The sequence below is a fragment of the Mauremys mutica genome, chromosome 1 (assembly GCF_020497125.1).
Source record: "Mauremys mutica isolate MM-2020 ecotype Southern chromosome 1, ASM2049712v1, whole genome shotgun sequence".
Lineage (NCBI taxonomy): Eukaryota > Metazoa > Chordata > Testudines > Geoemydidae > Mauremys > Mauremys mutica.
Genome location: NC_059072.1, coordinates 328702516 through 328725389, shown reverse-complemented (window position 1 = coordinate 328725389; position 22874 = coordinate 328702516). Strand labels below are relative to the sequence as shown.

General features: G+C 44.4%; 1 protein-coding gene across 2 annotated transcripts in view; it reads right to left on the bottom strand.

The window, feature by feature from the left end:
- Positions 1-22874, bottom strand: part of GUCY1A2 (guanylate cyclase 1 soluble subunit alpha 2) — a 264368-nt gene that overhangs the window by 64241 nt on the left and 177253 nt on the right. The window contains exon 7 of one of the 2 annotated variants that reach the window (XM_045018738.1): positions 22432-22518. The exons of the other annotated variant lie outside the window; for it this stretch is intronic. Within the exon in view, the coding sequence (XP_044874673.1) occupies positions 22432-22518 (87 nt within the window). The remainder of the gene's footprint in view (positions 1-22431; positions 22519-22874) is intronic. 2 annotated transcript variants of the gene reach the window in all.

Genomic DNA, 22874 nt, shown 5'->3' with positions numbered 1-22874 from the left:
TACAGACCTAAAAATCACAATTCTTCAACAAATAAACTTCAAAAACAGACTCCAACGAGAAACTGCAGAACTGGAATTAATTTGCAAACTGGACACCATCAAATTAGGCTTGAATAAAGACTAGGAGTGAATGGGTCATTACACAAACTAAAACCTATTTCTCCATGCTAATTTTCCTCCTACTGTTACTCACACCTTCTTGTCAACTGTTTGAAATGGGCCATCCTGATTATCACTACAAACGTTTTTTTTCTCCTGCTGATGATAGCCCACCTTAATTGATTTAATCTTGTTAGTTGGTATGGCAACCCCCATCTTTTCATGTTCTCTGTATATATATATTCCTACTGTATTTTCCACTCCATGCATCTGATGAAATGGGTTTTAGCCCATGAAAGCTTATGCCCAAATACATTTGTTAGTCTCTAAGGTGCTACAAGTACCTCTGTTCTTTTAGCCAATAATGTAGTGGCTGGATCAGCCAATCAGGGCCCAGCTGGCCCATATAAAAGGAAACTGCAGAGCAGAGCAGGGAGTTTGCTGCAGGGAGCCCTGGGGAGAAGACTGGCTTCCTAGAGGGCTACAGAGAGACCAGCACCTGGGGAAGGGCAGGTGCTAGCAGAGACCAGGGGAGCTAGGGAGAGTTCCTGATGGGCTGCCAGGACTTACTGGCTCGAGGCCCCGGGAAGAGGGCAAAGGAGCTGGAGCCAGAGGCAGGAGCAGGAGCAGAAGCAGAAGGAACTGAGGCTGCAGGGAAGTGGCCCAAGGAATAGAGACAGTGAGCTGGAAGGAAGAGGCAGTAGGAAGCTGTTTGCAGGGTCCATGGGCCAGGGCCCAGAGTAGTGGGTGGCTCTGAGTGCCCCTACCCCAGCTGCTGAAGGAGTGGCCTGGCTGAGGACTGCCAAGCTGCTGTGAGGAGTGGCTGGACTCTTGTTGGAGGAGTGCCCCGGAAGGGAGGGAAACCAGATGGTGACACGGCCGGAGGGCTGTGCCATGAAGCAGACGCCGAGAGAAAGGAGCCATAATGGGTCTGCAGGCAGAGGCGAGGTTGGTGGTGCCACAACCACCCGAGGGTACGCCTGCTGGGACTGAGCTAATTCCCAAACCGTCCAACAGGAGGCACCAGTGTGGTGAGTGTCCCTGTGACAGAAATAAATGACACTTTCTCGCAAGAAAAAGGATGCACCTGATTCTGTAAGTACTCTGAATGGCCTCAGTTCTGGAGGACCAGCCCATATACTGCAAATAGCAATAGCAATTATTTTCTATCCCATAGCACTCTATGTATTGAATGGTATTTAGAGTCTCTCTTTTCAGGTAGAGAGAGATTTACCAGTTGTCCTAACCCATCATCTAAATCTGTCATGACTGGCCCTGCTTATCAGTAAGTTTGTCAGCCACAGAATGAAAATTATTTATTCTGTGGAAGTATGACTGCAGGGGGTACATTTATAACAGGGCACTTAGGGATTTAATCACTCATCATCCATTAAAATTAATGGGATGTGTGTGGCTAATTTTCTCTATAATCCACTAAATATTTACTCCTTCCTAGAAAATGTGGTGTTTGCCATCAGTTTTTAGCAGCATTTGCTAATTAACTAACCTTCATCTTAAATAAGCTATGTTTTAATTGGTGCCTCCTAGTTTAAACTCTAAGATACTGATGGAAGTTTTAGCCAGAATTATCGCAATTAAGCTAAAAGTAGGAGTTCATTTATTTATAATTATTGTTCAAACGACCAGAAAAAAGCTATTGTTCCAGAATGATATTTACCTCTCTGTAGAGAAGACAGCACAGGGCCTATGCACCACTTACACCCTATTTTGATGCCAAAATAGGGGATAAGTGGGATATAAATTCTGCACATGCCATACTCTGGTACAGGGATGAATTTAATAATTACCAAAGGCCTAAATATTGACTAATAGACATATTTCATGGCATCAAACCCTACACACCAAGATTAAATGATTTAAAGGCCATGTGTAGGCTGGTGTGCAGACTTGCCAGTTATGGAAGGAAACATAAAATCCCAGCTACAGGTCATTTCACACGCTTTTCCCCTGGGCTGGCTTTATTTCCAAGAACAAAATGCAAAAAAAACCCAAAAAAACCTCTCGCTAGTGAATACAACCATCTGGGGCTTTCTAGTTTCAGCCAACTGGGAAGAGAGAAGACGCACCCTCACCCGTAAGGTAGCTTCCTTTGCACCAGCTTCCCCTTTCCTTTTATAACAGTCATGCCATTGGTGAGCAACCAGTTACCCCTTATCTGCCAAAGCACCTTTACATTTTATCACACCTTGTGTTTTCCACATCCCCCAAATCAGAAGAAATATATTTGCAGATTCCCCTGAAAATTTTTCATTTAAAACTCAGATTCTCTTTTATTGTCATGAAAGTCCTTATTTTCTTTAAAACACGAATTAAAAAATATCTTAAAACTGTCAAAAAAAACCCTGGAGGTAAGGAAAGGCGGGGGGGAGGGAAGAGAGAGGGAGAGGCCCTGACCCAATGCAGTCTTTGTAGCTAGCTGTTTAAACTGAATGACTTTTACCCTAGTTTGGACTTAAGGAAGAGACCTGAGGCAGCAGCTTCTGTTCAAGTTCCCCTGAAGTGTTAGCATTTTTGTTGAAAATACTCTGTCTCAAATGAAAAGAAGCTGACATGGTATTAAACATTTAGCGTGTGCACTTATTTATGGCAGGAAATGCATTTTTTTTTCTCAGGGAACTAAGCTATTCTGGAACAGTTGAACAATGCTGTTGAACTTGTCAGCTTTAACCAGAAGGTCAAGTATTATCCTCCAACACCCATCTGATTTGCTTGCTCAACTATAGTTCAGGACAACGATAATAGTTGAGAGAGATTTAAAAATCCAGCAAATTATTACTTTTTCCTCTCACAGGAGGTGAGGGGAAGGGAATTGCTATTAACTGCTGCATCTTCTCCTTTACATCAAAAAGGATTTACTGTCAGTGGCCCCTGAAACCCTATTAACAGGGGTCTCTAGAGCAGCAGCATCTGCAGAAATGTTAGTGGATCCACACGATTCTCCAGTGGGTTTGAGAAAAGGATGATGTACACACTGCTCCCAATCCAACAATTCCTGGACTTTGGGGAGAGTTCTTCTTACTTTCTGGGGCGGGAGAAGATGGTACCCTTTCATGAAGAAATGTCTTTGCGCATACGGGACTCCATCCTGACGTGGATCCTACAGTGCAAGCACCATCCTTCCAGTAAAACTAGCATGTGCCATATTAATAATGGGAGGAGCCAGGAGAAGGAATGAGAGAACCAGCAGGGTCACAAAAGTGACCTAAAGAGAAGTGTTGGGCATCTAAAATGAATGAAAGTAGACGTGCTGTGCTCAGCACCAGCATTTTTTTTTATTATTGCTTGAGTTAACTGACTCTAAAAGAGTCTGGCTTTTGGAATTACAGCTCTAAGATGAAAGAGAAACTCCCTCTTCCACTGAAATAGGCACAGTCCAGTTTGGCTATAAGAAACTCTGAATCCCTTCTGTTATGGAGCTGTGTTAGGATAAAATGACTTGACACTATCACAGCTCAATATTGCTGTGTGCTATTTCAGCCAGAGTGGCCAGTGTTATTTCTTCTCTGCTGTACAGAAAGGGAATGGCAACACGACTGTATTGCTGCTTTTCTCCTTGACATTCACACAAATGCAATATGTATCCCATGAGAGATAATGTAAGAGCCAGATTGTGGCTTACCCTTGCACCTGTGCACAAGGAAGGTTGGGGGCAGGCGTCATAACCAGGACATGAGCAGTCTGACCTAGTGCCCGGAATGTTAGTCAGGAGCCAGGCTGGGTCAAACACCCAGAGGTCTGGGCCCGAGACAGGCCAGAGGACAAACCGAAAGTTGGCTGGCAGGCTCAGGTACCAAGAGACCAGTCAGGCAGTGCAAAGAAGGCAGTCCTAAGCAGGGGAAACCCAACTGCATGGACCACTTCCTATTCCTGTGCTTGGTTTAAATACAAGTAGGGAGCCAACCAGGACCCCCAGCGTTCCACCAACCAGATCCCAGGATTGGAGACCTCTGTCAGAATTCAGCTTCTAATTCCAGTGACTGCTAGGAGGTTACTGGGTGGCAGGCTGGAACTTATATACTCCTAAGAACCCGGTGGACCAGAATTCAAGACCGGTGGCTCCTGACAGCAGGCAGCCTAAGAAGCCTTCTCCATATTTGCACCCCCCCCCCGCCCATGTTCGCCTGAGCCCAGGGATTACTTTCTCTGGTGTATAAGCAAACCTGAGAGTGTAGGGAGGATATAGCCATGGTACCACTCTCACTATGCACTAGAAGCACATGGTGCAATTGTCATAAGAGGTGCACACCTTCTGTGTCTTGGGGAGCTCCTTGAGGCGGGGAGCACTGCTCAGGGTTATGAGTTAGTGGCACAGCCTGGCCCTGGGTACACAAATGGCTTTAAACAAGACAATTTTTCCATTCAGACATTTTGGAGAGAGGATCAGCAAATGAAGATGGGGCAAATGTACTGGCTCTGAGACAAGTATCACCATAACAGAGACAAATGGCTGAGGAAGAACATAAAAAAACCCAGGACAATGAGGGAAGCGCCCAGTCTGATTCTCACCAAACAATGTCCCCATGAAGCTTCTTTAAACAAACAAACTGAAAGGCAGGTGCAGACTGTGCAATCATTGACACAGCCACAGCTCAGGCAGTGACAGATGCTACAGCAGTACAGCACAGGGAAGCAGCTGGTTGAAATAATCCCAACAGCCATAAAGACAGAAGCAACTGCTGCTAAGGTAGCATGTGCCACAACATCTATAGTGGGCATGGTATTTTCTCTTCCTACCTAGAGCCAGCATTAGAAGCACCTATTCCTAACTCAATAAGGCTGCAATCCAAGTCTATCAGCATTCATTACGCTGCCTTTTAATCCTGCAGTGCTCCTTCATATGTGTTTGCATTGCATAAAATTTCCATTTTTATTAGTACCCTGTGCTAGCATCTGGTGCATATTACTGATTAGCTTATAAGAGTCCTGGTGGGTCTGTGTGTTGACTCAGACTACCACTGAAATTTAACTTTTATATAATGCTTCCCATCTCTTCACCACCACAATGGAGGGAAAGAACAGTCTTGTAGCTAAACAGTGGAAATCGGACTCTGATTCCTACATGGCAGGGTAGAACACTGACAAAAGTTACCATATTTAGGACTTAATAATATTGTATATGATGCAAAGCATTGCACAAATACTAACTAATGAATCTTAGAATATCAGGGCTGGAAGGGACCTCAGAAGGTCATCTAGTCCAACCCCCTGCTCAAAGCAGGACCAATCCCCAGACAGATTTTTGCCCCAGGTCCCTAAAGAGCACCCTAAAAGATTGAACTCACCACCCTGGGTTTAGCAGGCCAATGCTCAAACCACTGAGCTATCCAGCATCCTTTGAGGTAAGTTAACCCCCATTTTACACATGGGCAAACTGAGATACAAAGGGCCTAATTCTTCTCTCATTGACACCTATCTTGCACTGTGGTAATGCAACTTACGTCAGTTGAGTCATTCTTAACTCACACTGGTACAAGTGACAGATCAGAAACAGGCCCAAAGTGGTTAAGTGACTTGCCAAAGGCCATACTAAAAGCCACTGGCAGACCTGGGATTTGAAATAAGGCACTTCTGGGTCCTAGACTCATTTACAAGCTACTAAAGCCAAAGCATTTTAAAAAATAGAGTCGAAAGGCTACTAAATCACTATAAATAAGTGGCTTCATTTTCAAAAATGCTAAGCAACAGTTTTCATTGACCTTTTTTGAAAATCTGGATATCTATTTAGGAACCTAACTTCAGGTACCCCTCTTTGAAAATTTTAGCCCCTTTCTTCCAGATGCAGTGAGTGCCTTTCTTCCAGATGCAGTGAGTGTTTGCAGGTTGGAGGCAGGGGGGTCTCAGGCCATTCTTTGGCACCAGTTGCCAAAGGCTGGCCCCATGTGGGCGGGAGGCAGGGAGAGCTTGGGACAGTGCTGCGTGAGGGCAGGGGGCAGGCCGGCCGGCTCAGGGGAAAATATTTCCCTTTGGGAAAATATGGTCACCCTATCCTTAAGAGAATGTAAGGACTCATTGGTGGAGTCACTGAACAGCTTGAGCTCATCAGTGGGAAAGTTCTCAGTGGTGTTCTGGACCTCCCCCAGAATCTTTGATTTCAGCCAGGAGGCAAAGTGTGCTTGCAACAAAGTTCTTGCAAATAGCTGTCCCTTTGTGATGATCACCTAGAACGGATCTCCTTTTTCCTGAAGCACATCATCAAAAAAGCTAAATTTCTCATTGTTGGTATGGTTATATTTTTTCATGCAGGGCTTGGTAATTGTCCATTCTAAATTGCAACAAAGCAGAAGAGTAAATTTAGCAACCAAAGAGGTCTAGGTATTTATAGTACTTATCATGCAGAGTGGCTTTCAAATAGTGTTGTCTACTTCGTTCATTCACAGCAAACACCAGCAAGGAGTTGGGGCTGGGTGCATGAAGAAAAACTCAGAACCTTTAGCAGGAACATAGTATTTACCCGTCCTATTTCAAGTTGAAGGCATGCTTGCTGGGGTTTGTGAAATTGTTATACTAGCTTGAAGCAAGGCCTCATTTATAGGTAAGGCTAACCAACTAGACATGGCAGTATGAAGAATGTGTAAGAGTCTGTGCTCGGTCTCATGAACTTCCTCTAAGGTGATCTGGAAGGAGTCTGAGTCTCTTCATGAGCTCTTGGAATGGCTTAAAATCATCCACATGTGAGGGGGGAGGAGACTTTATCATCTCATTAGGTGAGGAAGAGGGGGAAAAAAGTTAGTCCATGGAGTAACTTCCTGATAAATTCTTTCCCCGTGTTTCTCAAAAGTGGGGTGAATATTGACATGGAGTAGCACATGAGGGTGGTTGCTACCTCTGACATTCCCACTGCAGAACTGTTGTCTATAGGCAACCTACAGGTCCCAAAAAGGCCACTGAAGAGGGTCATAAGGGAAAGGTGGACACACCCAAGATTGGTGGTACCAGGAAGAGTGCATGGTGACCAACGTGCCTTTGTCTTGAGGTTTCCCCTCACAGAATAAGTGTCTGGAAAGGCAGCTCTGGGTCAGTAATCAAGCAAGCCTTGAACCGAGATCTGGGAGTCCGAGGAGCTGTCCTCATCTCAGAGTAGGGGCAGATGGCAGTGCTGCAACAGATTGTCTGCCCTTCTAGTGGGTGCCAGGAAGCAAAACAGTACCAGAGAATGGTATGATACCAGTGACAGATGTGATTCTGGTCTGAAGTCTTTCTATACTCATTAGCCAGGGAGACTCAGGCTCACCAGAAATAAACAGGTCCCTGGAGTATATGAACTCTTCCAGTACTGAGTGCAACAGCTCAGGAACCTGGTGAGGCTCAGGGTGAGTGAATCAGTTCTGCTGCCTATTTTGGCTTCATCAGTATTGTCGGATCAGTTTGTGGCCTTAACTGAAGTACCAACAAGAGTGCAGCAATAGGCACCAATTCTTTTGTTACTAAGTTCTTAGGGTCATTACTATTACAATTGTTCTTAGATGGTCTGGGACTGACCTCAGTACCAAAAGATGCTGGGTACTGTGGGACATAGAGGTACCTAAAACCTTGGATGACAAGGGTCCCTCTGCACTAGGAGCACTCAAAGCATCAGCGGTACCCTTCTTGGGAGGCGAGGTCTCTGAAACTGCAGGTCTCTCAGGTAATCTAGATTTCTTAGCACCAACTTCTTTATGAGGGGATCTAGAATTTCTTTTTTTCCTCTAAGTTTTGGCGCTGTCCATCAACATTTTCTTCCAAGAAGGCCTATAAGGCAACTGAGCTGTGGAAGCCGATGGGGCACTCTGAACACTGGAGGACTTCTGTATAGGGAGAGCATCAAGATCCAGGTCTGAAGACAGTCAAAGAGAGTTCTCCATCATGAGAAGCCTCAGATTATCTCCTTGTTTTTTCTAGGCCAGCTCATAAACCCTGAACAAATTCTGCACTTACATGGGACGTGTGTGTGTGTGTGTGTTCCCTAAGCAGCAGAGACGGCGAGAGTGGCCATCACTAATTTGGATAGAATCCTGGCAAATGAGGATTTAGTTATAACCTGAGGGAGAAAATACACTTCTCAGAGAAATCAGGAAACCCCCTTGGGGATGAGCTGGGGAGAGGCATCTTCCAAAAGTCCCCCAAATACACTACTGAAGTATTAAAAACTAATAAAATGAAAAGAAGCTCAGTAAAAACCAAATTACTCAGTATCAGAGGGGGAGCCGTGTTAGTCTGGATCTGTAAAAGCAGCAAAGAGTCCTGTGGCACCTTATAGACTAACAGACGTATTGGAGCATGAACTTCCCTGTCCTCTATCCAACCCCCCCCTGCTCCCTGCCCCCTTACTGCATCCGACAAAGTGGGTATTCACCCACGAAAGCTCATGCTCCAAAACGTCTGTTAGTCTATAAGGTGCCACAGGACTCTTTGCTGCTTTTACAAATTACTCAGAACTGCTAAAAACTACACCTAAAAAGGAGGATAGTTAAGAAAGTGGGCACCACAAGTCACTCTGTCTCAGGCCAAGGCAGTTGAGAAGGAACTGAAGGAGACGTGTCCTACATTGTCCTTGGTATGGAACATGGGGATAGCTTGGAGCAGGCAAACTTTTTGGTCTGAGGGCCACATCGGGTTTCCAAAATTGTATGGAGGGCCGGTTAGGGGAGGCTGTGCCTCCCCAAACAGCCAGACCTGGGCCAGCCACTGCCCCCTATCTGACCCCCCCTTGCTTGTCACTCCCTGATGGCCTCCCCGAGACTCCTGCCCCTTCCAACCTCCCCCCCCCGCCCCGATCCCTGTCCCCTGATGGCCACCCCGGGAACCCTGCCCCATCCATCGCTCCCTGTCCCCTGACCACCTCCAGACCCCTGCCCCTGACTGCCCCTCGCTGCCCCATGCAACCCCTCCTCTCATTCCTGATTGCCCCCCCGGACCCCTGCCCCATCCTACCACCACTTCTGCCTGCCTGCTTCCAGACCCCCTGCCCCTGGCTGCCCCCCGCTGCCCCATCAACCCCCCCTCCTTCCTGACTGCCTCCCCGGGACCCCGTCCCCATTCAACCCCCCTGTTCCCCACCCTCTAACTGCCCCGACCTCTATCCACACCCCCGGCCCCTGACCACCATCCTGAACTTCCCTGTCCTCTATCCAAACCCCCTGCTCCCTGCATCCTTACTGCACTGCCTGGAGCACCAGTGGCTGGCAGTGCCACAGCCACGCCACCCAGAGCATCAGGACAGGCAGCCACGCCACCCGGCTGGAGCCAGCCACGTCACCGTGCAGCACAGAGCACCAGGTCAGGCCATGGCTCTGTAGCTGTGCTGCTCGGCAAGAGCTCACAGCCCCACCACCCAGAGCATTGCGCCGGTGCCGCAGTGAGCTGAGGCTGTGGGGGAGGGGAACAGTGCAGGGGGCGGGGGAAGCTGGGGGCTAGCATCCCAGGCCAGGAGCTCAGGGACCGGGCAGGAGGGTCCTGCGGGCCGGATGTGGACCGCAGGCTGTAGTTTGCCCATCTCTGGGATAGCTAGAGAGCATGTGCAGACTGAACACTACTACCAAAAGTCTCTGATCAAAGGCGCATGTGCACCTGAAGTGGAGTCCTCATATGAACATTACTCAAAGAACTATGGGGTTATATTTGGACAGATTTCACTGTAACTGACCAGGGTGCTCCCTGGTATGTTCCCAAAGAATCAGGATGTCTGGGTATCCTGGTGTAGGGCACATTCTGAAGAGAATGAGGTCTGAGAAAAAGTGGCAGCATGGGTGAAGAATGGCCAGATCTGAAGAGGTATCTGCTTCTCTGCAATCCTCCTCTTGCTAATGAGGCAATTAGCAATGTGCTTCTCTCTCAGGCCTCTCTTCCTAGTAAGCAGAGGAAGAATAAGTTGGTGGCCCTGTAGCTGAACTCTCATTAGTTCAGGATTGGGTTCCACTCTGCTGCCCAGCTTGATCAGCATTACTCTATGGTTATAGGCACAGCACTCTGTACAGTTTTCAAACTCTACATTCTACTTAGAACTGACATTGTCACAGTCTCTGATTAATAAGAGAAATGTTTTTAATCCAATATATCCCAGAAATCCACATCCTCATAATAGTAAAGCATGAAAATACCATTTCAGTAAAATAAATACTCCATTCAATTTCTCAGATTCACATATACCATTAAGCTGTTGTACCAGAGCTATCAAGTATGTTAAACCCCCTTATAATTGCCCTTGTTGCAGCATATATGTAATAACTGTTTCAGAGGAGGGGTGCACTGCATAACTGGATATTAAGGAGTCCCTTCAAAAGAAATAGAAATTGTAAATACGGGGTGTGGTTTTCTTTACAAAATTAATAAAGCACATGGGAAGTACTTGAGTTAAAATGGCTGGAGTGATGAAAAAGCCCCTGAATAGGCTAACAAATCCTGCAAATCCCCACACCCCAGAAACCAGGGAAGCATGCCGAGTTACAGGCCAACTCCTCTTCGCTGGTATTTGTTAAAGACACTGAGCCAAATTCAGCCATGGTGTAGTTCCATTGACTTTGGTAGAGTTTCATCCCCTGACACCAGACCTGAATTTTGGCCCACTCTGCCCACACTCCTAAAAATAAAGTACAAAACTTGTAACGTCCAACTTCCTTATGAACTATGCAGTTTTTCAAATCAAATACACAGCAAAGGAATCACCTTTAAAGTGAGGTGCTAATGCTGGTGAGCTCAGTAACTCAGCACATGAACTACAGTTGCATAACCACATTGTTCAGACATTGTCTAAAAATGGTTCTATATGCAAACGTGCTCTTTCGCAGTAACGTTTCCACATAAAAATGACAAATTTCTCATTGAAGTTAGCCAACCTGAAATAGGATATTTTATAGCTTACGGAGACTGATTTAGACATTAGGTAAAAGCAGACGTTGCTAGGAAACCACAGCTTGAGCAAGGAACATTACAGTACAGATTTCCACATGCTGATGAGACTATTCGCATCACCAACAATCTTAACAATTTTAAAAGAGAACTGCAGCATTTAACTGTTTAGTTAAAACATACACAACTTGAATGATTTAAGCAGCTGCTTGTAAAAGCGGACCAGCCCAGTGATAAAAGAAGGAAATCTGAACTAAAAACAAGCAGTGAAGAGCACTACCCCAGTAACAATACATAAATAAATGACTCCATTCCTACCAGTTCTTTACTGAACATTTTGTTCAGCAAGTCAGCTCCATCAGAAGACATTAAACACAGTACATTCTAGAAAATTATGATCTTTGGAGTGTACAGAGCATTTGGGGCCACATGCCATATAAAAGTATGAGAGGAGCAGGGGTCAGAAAAGGATTCCCCCACCCTAGTGTATGCTGCTGCGTTGGGTTTTTGTTTGGTTGGTTTTTTGTCATCTTATCAGAAGCATCAGAGATGGCCGCAGCAGGACACAGGGCACAGGAAGGGATGGGCCATTGCTCTGAGGTGGCACCAAGCCACCTCTCTCTCAGGTGTTTGGCTGGCTGTTTCTTGCTCAGATGCTCAGGGTCTAACTCATCACCATATGTGCGGTTGGGAAGCAATTCTCCCTCAGGTCAAGACTGGTAGTGACCTTGGATGTTATTCGCCTTCCTCTGCCACATGGAATGCAGGTCACTTGCCAGGATTATCTGAATATAACTCACTTAATCAATTCTCTGCCACTGTAGGGACCTCAGGCACTGGTGCACTTCAGCCTCTCCTATTCTCTGCCTGTGGCACATAATAGTCTAGTAGTCTCCTGTGGGCTGTGATATTTTGGTCTAATTTTGGTTGTTGGGTTCAATGTGTGGATGCTGGCTGGTGCTGGTGGCCTGTGATTTATCAGAGGTTTGATCTGATAGTCCCTTCTGAGCCTAAACTTTATGATTCTAAGTGGAATTGGTCATGTTTGTCTGAACAGCCAGAAGATTCTGGTTACACTAAATATGTCCTGTTGGAATGGAAATTTTTTGTTAAATTCACTGTGTACATAAGCAATTGCAGTTCTATGGAGTCCCTTTTTCTCCCTGGTGCTCTGATTTAAATGATAACTATTCATAATACCACACTCCCCATTGATCAGTTTAGAGATCCCCAACTGAGAGGGAAAAAAAGACAATTTAAGTAGACAAGACAGACAAAGAAATGGGAGGAAAGAATTGTCACTCACATTTTACAGATGGGGAATTCAGTGACTTGCTCAAGGTCATATGGAAAGCTGTGGCAGAGCACAGAATTGGACCTGAGTCCCTCTCCAGATTTTTTTAACCACAAAGAACGAGGGAAAGTTCTTATACTGGATGTGAATTGGTCTTTTATTTATTCTGTATTTCTCTCAAGCCGATGAAAAGTTATGTTATAGCAGTGCTAATGTTAAGACCACACTCGTAGTATAGAGTTTACAAATCCACTTCAAAATTATGCTAGTAAAATCATATCCGAGCAGTGTCTGTTGATAATGAAGAAAGGAAAAGACAATTCTGCATTGCTTTATATCATTGCAATCTAAGTAGATAAAAGTTCCAATCTAACCTAAATGATAATAAATTAATCCAATTTAACCCAGTATCAACTAAGCCCTGTTCTATACTACTCTATTTAGGCTATGTTATTACCTAGTCATTAGTAAGCAAGCAAACAGAGACCAGAAGGGAAGCAGCGTATGTTTTCATCCCTATCCTGATGAAAGCATTTATATTTCTAATTCTTATACAACTGTAACATTGTAATTTCATAGAAACATGATATTTTTGCTCTGTTAAGCAACATATACTAAAGCATGCTTTGAATTGCTCTGATAGGGCACAGTTTTTATGCTTTCAACAGGAACAGCTGCACACAACAAATCTACATAATTGTGGAGTTAATTTTAGCAGCTTCATGCAAATCAATGTTAGCTTTTTCCTCTGAGTCTTCTGAGTTCTCTTTCTCTCTCCACAAACCTATTAGTGCCACCTTTGCACACTGCAAAAATATGCAGATAATATTGGAGAATGACTTCTTAGGAAAACTCTTTGGTCAAAATCATAATAAAACATATCCAGCAAGACCAGCACTCTGAAGAATAAGCTTATATGTGAAGCTTTTTGCTTTTTGATAAACTGGAAATGTTACAAATAGAATATTATTGAATAATATTGAAGCCATCAATTCAGCTAAATCACTAGATTACAGTTAAGCAGTCAGAAATAAACAGAAAACCTTTTTGTTTCACTGGAATACACACTTCACATTAAATAATTAAGCAGCATTTTAAGCATGATAAAAAAACGATGCCAAAAATAATGCCTATGGATTTTAATACATTAAATGACATATGCACAGTGACCTTTATCTCTGAAGGTCAACGCTCTGGAGAATTCCTTTTACAGTATTAACTCTAGCTATTAAGATTAATATGCTGCTACCATATATAAAAGAAACATAAGGAGATAAGAAACAGATCTTGAACAACAGACATCCCAAACCCACCCAAAAAAAAAAAGCCACACAGAAATCGGGCTTGTTTTTGGCTTAAGTGGCTTGTGAATTGCTTGTTGGCTAATTTTTGGCTTGTAGCTTGCTTCTTTTTTTTTTTCCAGCAAGTGGGGGGCAGGAGCAAACAGAGGCAAGGTGGGGAGAGAGTCAGGGATGCATAGCAGGCCCACCACAGTCCCAGATGCACGCTGGGGGGAACATAGAGTGTTGGGGTTCTTAGGGATTGGCTTGTTTTGGCCTTGTTCTGAAATGGGAGTAGCTTGATTTTTGGTTTATTGTGAAAGTCGGAGTCCTTAGTTACCGCATGAAAGTTGGCAACTGTGCCTTTTAAATGTATGAAACAGTTTTAAATAAATATTGTCATACAACCAGTGGCATATTAGTCACTGGGCCAAGGAGTCCCGTGTCTGGGGGCCCCAGAATAATGGGCACCCCTGCAACCCCACCCACTCCGTCAGCTTGCCCCGCTCCGCCCACCCAACACGCGTGCAGTGGAGCAGGGTTGAGGTGTGGGACCGTGCCCTCCTCCGCCCACCCGGCACTCCCGCCAGGGAGCGGGGTCGGGGCACGGGGGCTTGCCCCGCTCCACCTGCCTACCCAGTGCTCCAGACAGGGAGTGGGGGTGGGGCAAGCCCCCCAACTCCGCTCCCTGGCAGGAGCGCCAGGCAGACAGAGCGGGGCAAGCCCACGTGCCCTGATCCCGCTCCCTGGGTATGGACAAAGTAAAAAATAAATCATGAGCTCAGGATTTTCCCACTAGTCAAAGTTGCAATATCAATCCATTCACTGTTAGCAATATTTCTTTCAGAAACAAATCACAGAAGAGATTCTGTATTACAACAATGGTGACAGGATGTGTGAAAGCTATCAGGTCTACCACTCTCCTGCTTTCTCTGCTAAAGCCAGAAAGCTTTTAGTACATTGTAAATCACAGGACATTGAAGTCTGTGCAAGGAATACGGGATCGGCCTCCATTTTCCTCTCACACTTCTGCTTCCTTTGAAAGCTCTGTTGAAAGTGCCAAAGCTCTGGAAATGCTTTCGCTGCATACCAGGTCTCATCTAAATGCTGAGAGATGTGAGTCATAGTATAATGTGATGTGCTGGATATAAAACAAGCCTTTTAACAGATCCAAGTCACATACCTGCAGCCAATCTCAAGTTTCATCAAGATTAAATATAGTTTATAAGGTCACACGAATATTGTTTTATGGGCCAGATTTTCATAATTGTATGCACAAAATCTGTGTGTGTGGTTACCATAATTCAGTGGTTCTCAACCTTTCCAGACTACTGTACCCCATTCAGGAGTCTGATTGTCTTGTGTACCCCAAGTTTCAACTCACTTAAAAACTACTTGCTTACAAAATCAGACATAGAAGTATAAAAGTGCCACAGCACACTATTACTGAAAAATTGCTTGCTTTCTCATTTTATTTGTATGAAATTTTAGTTTGTACTGACTTTGCGAGTGCTTTTTTTATGTAGCCTGTTGTAAAACTAGGCAAGTACCTAGATGAGTTGATGTAGCCCCCGGAAGACCTCTGCGTACGCCTAAGGATACACTTACCCCTGATTGAGAACCACTGCCATAATTATTATAATACCCATGCTAATTGCACGTACAAATGGCTAGTTAAATGTATACATAAGAATGGCCATATTGGGTCAGAGCAAAGGTCTATCTATCCCAGTATCCTATCTTCTGACAGTGGCCAATGCCAGGTGCCCCAGAGGGAATGAACAGAACAGGCAATCATCAAGTGATCCATCCCGTCTTCCACTCCCAGCTCTTGGCAAATAGAGGCTAGGGACACCATCCCTACCCATCATGGCTAATAGCCACGAATGGAGTTATCCTCCATGAACTTATCTAGTTCTTTTTTGAACCCTGTTATAGTCTTGGCCTTAACAACATCCCCTGGCAAGGATTTCCTTTTGTTTGTTTTAAACCTGCTACCTATTAATTTCATTTGGTAACCCCTAGTTCTGGTGTTATGAGGAGTAAATAACACTTCCTTATTTATTTTCTCTACACCTGTCATGATTTTATAGACCACTATCATATCCCCCCTTAGTCATCTCTTTTCCAAGCTGAAAAGTCCCAGTCTTCTTATTCTCTCCTCATATGGCAGCCGTTCGATACCCCTAATCATTTTTGTTGCCCTTTCATGAACCTTTTCCAATTCCAATGTATCTTTTGCATACTGCATGCAGTATTCAAGATGTGGGTGTACCATGGATTTATATAGAGTCAATATGATATTTCATGTCTTATTATCTATCCCTTTCTTAATGATTCCCAACATTCTGTTAGCTTTTTTGACTGCTGCTGTACATTGAGTGGATGTTTTCAGAGAACTATTCACAATGACTCCAAAATCTTTCTTAAGTGGTAACAGCTAATTTAGACCTCATCATTTTGTATAGTTGGGATTCCGTTTTCCAATGTGCATTACTTTGCATTTATCCACATTGAATTTCATCTGCTATTTTGTTGAAATACTTGTTTGAGAGATCTTTTTGTAGCTCTTAGCAGCCTGCTTTGGACTTAACTATCCTGAGTAGTTTTGTATCTTCTGCAGATTTTGCCACCTCACTGTTTACCCCTTTTCCCAGATCATTTATGAAAATGTTGAATAGGACTGAACTCAGTACAGACCCCTGGGGACACCACTATTTATCTCTCTCCACTGTGAAAGTTGATCATTTATGCCTACTTTTTTTTTCTATCTTTAATCAGTTACCAATACATGAGAGAATCTTCCCTCTTATCCCATGACAGCTTAATTGGCTGAAGAGCCTTTGGTGAGGGACCATGTCAAAGGCTTTCTGAAAATTTAACTACACTACATCCACTGGCTCCCCCTTGTCAACATGCTTGTTGACCCCCTCAAAGAATTCTAGTAGATTGGTGAGGCATGATTTCCCTTTACAAAAACAATATATTAACAGTATATCTGGTCATCTGTGGATGCATTTTGTTTGTGCAATTTTATGGAACCCTGGCACTAATTTTCCAACTTTGATACTGTAGCTTCCCATTTATTGCTTTTTTTACTATTGTTTTTCTAACTTGTTGACTTCCTTTTTCCGTTATCTCACAAGCTGTCAGATTTTATTATAGCAATCATTACTTCAAACATGAACCAAATACGTAAACATTTGCATTTTCATGAACTCAACCCTCATAAGACCACAAAATATACCAGAAAAGTTGATTTCTAATGTAAACACGCTCAATGACCCATAATCATATAGTCCCAAACTCCCTTAAGAGCCAAACAAATGTTTCCTAGTCCCAGAGCAGCAGCTAGGCCCTTCAGATTCTTTTTCCTTTGTTCTGTGGAACTAAAACCTCTGTAGGCAACATAACTCAATGAAGTTCACAATTGGAGGGATATGTTTAAAAAAATCCCCAATCAACCATTTAAAATAATACAGCATAGAAGACAGTATGACTACACATTTCTAGTGGTTCATTTCTAAATTCTCAGCTTCAGCTATGATCTCATAGTTAGCTAAGAGTTGTCTCTGGAAAAGAAATCCCTGTAAATATCAATATGGCATAACAGGGTCTGCTTAACAGTAGAAAGTATTATCAAAATAAAAGTGGGGTAGAGGGAATAATTTTATACTAAAAGCTGTAAGCTCATTAACGAAGTTAAACTTTAACTGTTTGCAGTTTAATTTATTCCATGGAATTACTGAAAAATAGTTACTAATCCTGTTTAGTAGCTGTTTTTCGGGGAGATGCATTGCACATGTCCATTCCACTCTTGGTGTCCACGTGTCCAGCGCACAGCCATAGGAAACTTGTTCCCACAGTAATACCCGTTGGGTGGCTTGATCATCCTCTACTGTTCTGCATGCAGATATAAAGGGTAGAGTCACTCCTAGTCCCTCTCAGTTCCTCCTTGGTGGAATTCCAATGCAGAGGGGTAGGAGGGCAGGTCATGGAATGGACATGTGCAATGCATCTCGAAGAGCAACAGCTACCTACAGGTTAGTAACAGTTTTTTCTTCTTTGAGAGATTGCACATGTGCATTTCACTCTTTCTGACTCACAAATAAGGCTAACATTTTGGCTTGAATATTTTTATTAAAAGTCACAGACAGGATGTGGGCAATAATAAAATCACAGAAATGTTCAAAAGGCCAGTGTTAGGGGCTAGCAACCAGGGCAATTGCCTGGGGCCCCATGAAGCTAAGTTATGGGAAACGGGGTTCGGACTTTAGTCACGGGTGGCAGGGTTCAGGGCTTGGCTTCAACCCTGCACAGCAGGACTCAGGCCCAGGGCCGGAGCCCAAGCCCCACTCCCTGGGGTCAGAGCCCATGTCTTGCCACCAGGGGCCGGAACCCAAGCCTGGCCACCCAGGGCTGAGTTAGGGGAATTTTGAGGAAGTTGCTGATCTTGTAAAATCACGAAATCCGTGATCTCCATGATTGACTTGTAGCCTACTACCAAGTCACGAATACATCTCTGATGTTAATGTGTCAAGCTAAGTCTTCGGGGGACCACAGACATGGAATCTGTAGAGAACCCAGGTGGGCTTCCCTCCCAGGGCAGTTACATTTGTCACTACAGTCTATTTAAATAAACATTGGAGGACAACTTTTCCAGTTCTAGCATCATCTCTGGAGTCTTGAGGAACAGCATAATGGGAAGCAAATGTGTGGAATGAGGACCAAGTTGCCACTCTACAGATGTCTACAATCAGAACCTGCTCCAGAAACTATAGCCAAGTCATAGCACATGTATGCAGGAGGCTATCCAAGAAGAGATTCTTTGAGTGGAGACTATTGTCCTTTTATTCTGTCTGCTACTGCTACAAACAGTTGGGAGGACTAACAGAATCCTGGTCCTGTCCAGGTAGAATGCCAGAGTTCATCTGACATCCGGGGTATGCAAATACTCCTCTTCCCTGCTCAAATGTGGCTTCTGAAAGAATGCAGGCAAATAAACGGGCTGGTTGATATGGAAAGAAGACACTACCATTGGAACAAACCCCGATGAGGACACAAGGAGACTTATCCTTAAAGAATATCATACAGGGAGGCCTGGACATTAAGGTGCACAGCTTTCCTACCCTTCTGGATGAGGTGATGGCCATTAAAAATTTCACCTTCACTGATAGATACAGCAGAAAGCAAAGTAGCCAAAGGCTTAAACAAAGGAATCCATCAGGGAATGGGGTCTTGGGCCTGAGGATACAGCTTGATAAGGCCTTTCAAAAACCTTATGGACATGTTAGAGAAAAGAGAGCAATTATCCACTTTAGGCTGGAAAGCTGAAATAGCTGCCAGATGTACTTTTATTGAACTAACAGCTAAACCAGGTGCAATAAGTAGTCCAGGATATGTTGAACCAATGAATGGGACAGTGATACCCCATACTGGTGAGACTAAATGGAAAAAAAAAACCCTCCACTTAGAGAGAATACTGTCTTGTAGAAGGTTTTGTACTATTTAGCAGGTTCTCTTGAACCTTTTTCAAGACTGTAAGCTTAGATGGAGTAGGCACCATGATCTTGGGAGATTAGGTCTGACTCTAGTGGAAGTAAGATTGGAGATTTCACTGACAGCGCCAGAAGAGTGGAGAACCAAGGTTCATGGGTCCCACACTGGAGCTGGTCCCGTCTTATCTTTATTGTTAGTAACACCCTGTGAATAAGCAGGACTGCAGGCAAAGCATAGAGAAGCCTGCCTGACCACAGCAGCAAAAGCTGGCAGGGAACCGGTACTGTCACGTTGTAGAAAGTAGAATTGCTGACTCTTTCTGTTGGTGTTTGTCACAATTGGGTCCCCTTGGGGAATCCCCTACTGATGGAAGATGTATCTGGCCACATCTAGATAAAGAGACCACTCGTGGTGATATGTAAACAATCAGTTCAGGTGATCTGATAGATTGTTCAGGAAGCTTCTAGATCTGTCGAGTTGGCAACACTCGACAGAGTGGGGAGGCGTGGTCTCCTCTTTGCTTGTTGAGATAGAACATAGCTGCTGTGTTGTCTGTGAGGATTAACAGGATGTTTCCCTTGATCTGCGGCAGCAACACTTGGCACACCAGTCTTACAGCTTTCAGCTCTCTGAAGTTGTGTCAAGCTAAGTCTTCTGGGGGCCATAGACATTAAGTCTGTAGAGAGCCCATCCAAGAGAACTGTCTGTCACTAGCATGAACAGTGGTTGTGGGTGGGAAAATGGAATGCCTACACATACATTGGCAGGATTTGTCCACCAATCTAGAGATCTGGACAGGCATGTAGAAATCCAAGGACTTGAAGGTGGCTTTTAAGTCCTTAAGCCCATGGAGCCTGCTATCCAACTACACTGAGAACAGAGAAGGACCCTCAAATGGCAAGTTATGAATAGTATTCTGGACTTCATAGGGGAGACTAAAGCACTGTAACAAAGAGGGCCTCCACATGGCAACTGCAGATGCCATGGTCCTAACTGCTGAATCTGCCGCATCCAGCCCAGCCACAAGCTATGTTTTTGAGACTAGTCTGCCCTTGTTCACTAGAGAAGAGAACTCCTGCCTTGTGTTCTCTGGAAGCAGCTCTTTAAAGTTCTCCAGGGAGCCCCATAAATTAAAATCCTCACACCCCACCAGAGCCTGTTGGTTGGCAATTCAAAGCTGCAAATCCCCAGCTGAATAAATCTTCCTGCCAAATAAGTTCAACCTCTTTGCATCCTTTGATTTGGGGGTGGCAGTCTGATGCCCCTGTCACTCTCTCTCATTAGCTGCTGTAACAACTAGTGACCCTGGAGGTGGGTCAGTGTAGAGATATTCAAAGCCTTGGGAACGCACATAGTACTTGCGCTTTGCCCTTGAGGTGGGCAGCCATGAAGATGGGGTCTGCAATAGCATTTTTATAGGCTCTTGTATTGCCTCATTAATTGGTAGAGCTACCTTGGAGGGACCTGCCATCAATAAAATGTCAATCGGGCAATGTGAAGATTCCCTGACTTCCTTGACCTGAATGCCCACGTCTACAGCCCCCTCCTTAATAATCCTCATCATCTTTAAAAATCACTAGGAGGGGGTGAAGTTACCGCTGCAGAAACTGCCTGTCTGGAGAGGATGAGGAGGAAGCCAAGAGTGGAAGTGGTTCAATTTCTCCAACAGGCTGTTCCTCTGCTTCTATGACCTCTTTCTAATGCCTGGCAGTTTGGTGTGCAGTCTCCCCTGTCTAGATGAGGGCAATGAGGAGGCATAGCGAGAGGAAGATCTGGAAGCTGAAAGGAAACCCCCATGGGTTCCAAAAAGGCCATTGATACAGGACAGGTCCCCAATGAACTCCTGATTACATTTCCATGGCAGCATTATGGGTTGTGAGGATCTCTGAGGGGACTGGAGGGTCCTGCTTCAGGCTTGTGAGACATAAAATCCCACTCCAAGACCACCTAGAGAGATTCCCCTTCCTCCAACCATGGAAAGGCAGTTCCCCTCAGTGCCAGGGATTGGTGCTGAGTACCCAGGGATGGGAGGAACCCCGCTATCATTGCTGGCTCCTCCCAGGATGGTACCAATGGACCCACTCTCTGTGAAGTAGGTGCCTGGTGCAGTACTGCAAGCTGAACTGCTGGAGCTGGTGCCAGATGGGGCAATGGTGCCGAAGGATCGGACTCCTGCACTGTTGGAGACTCCAACACTGAGAGGCAGAGCAAATTCCTTGCTGCTGCAAATGCCTCTTGTGTAGTCAGCATGGAGATCACTTCTTGTTGCTATGCCGATTAAGTTGATGGTGTCACTTCTGGCACCACGCTCAATGGTGCCCTTTGCAGCGCTGGAGACAACAGGGCTATCTTAGGAACTGATTTGGAGGAGGAGTGGTTAGATTTCCAATGCACTCAACTCGACTCCTTGCCCCTCTTCCTAGACTTGGAAGGTGGATATCTTCCCCTGGTCAGAGCCTCTTTACAAGTCTTATATTTCTTCCTCAATATGGCTGGGGGGAGATCGGTGCTGGGACTCCAACAGCACTGGAAGTGTGCTTCTCACTGAAGCTGCAGCATTTGGCACTGAGTGAGACTGGGACTGCTCCAATGGTGGGCTGAGTGCCACCTGAATCAGCAGGAATTTCAGCCTAGCCTCCCCGGTCCTTCTCTGTTCTAGGTTTGAATGCCCAGCAAACTTGGCACTGGCCTTTCACATGTATTTCGCCCAGGCAGTTCAGATACCTATTGTGCTCACCAGCCTGGGCCTGGAGCAAGAAACATACGGCTTGAAACCTGATGACCGAGGCATGCCTCGATGCTGGCGGCAGGACCCCGAAATGGGAAAGAACAACAAAATCAAAAAACTTGTTTAAAAAAAAAACAGCTAAAACTAACTAACTCTGCTAACTATACTAACTACTAAATTAACTATATTATACAGAACTGAGAGAAACTGTTCTGGCAAAGAACAGGAGTTCCAATGACTGCCACAGGCAGTAAGGAGGAACTGGGGGCGTGGGGGGACGGCTCTGCCCTTTATACTCGGACGCAGTGGCGTTCAGCAGTAGAGGACATTTGAGCCTCCCAACAGGTACCACTGCAGGAAAAAGTTTCTGACAGCCACACACTGGGCACACGGACGCCACCAACAGAATGTACATGTAGTAATTGACTCACTTCTCAAACTGCTACTACAGTACACTGTCTAAGATAGATTTGGTCATACAAATATGTTAAAGCAATTAAAGATATTAAAAAGATAGATGTCAAAAGAAACTGGCAAGACTGGTGTCTAATTTCAAGTGGTTTTGAAATATATGAATACTTACATAACTGTTATGCTAAAATACAACCTCTAAACATATCAGCACTCTATCTACAACAATGCAGACAAGGAGTAGGGAAATGTGTATAGATCTCAGGAGAACCTACCATGGACAAGAACAAAGAGCACAATTCATCTCTCACTGATGTGAGTGGAAGGTCTGCCATTGATTTCAGTAAGAGTACAATCAGATCCTGCAAAGGGGGACACATCATGGTGTACCTTCATTCAAATAACATCTCTAACCTAGGCATATAGCAGCCTTACATTTTGCACCCATTTGTATCCAATATATCTGTTAAAGTAGGGCTGTCAAGTGATTAAAAAAATTAATCACTATTAATCGCGCAATTAAAAAAATTAATCGTGATTAATCATGCTGTTAAACAATAATAGAATACTATTTATATAAATTTTGGATATTTTCCATCTTTTCAAATATATTGATTTTAATTACAACACAGAATACAAAGTGTACTGTCTCACTTTATATTTATTTTTATTATATTTGCACTGTAAAAATAAAAGAAATAGTATTTTTCAACTAACT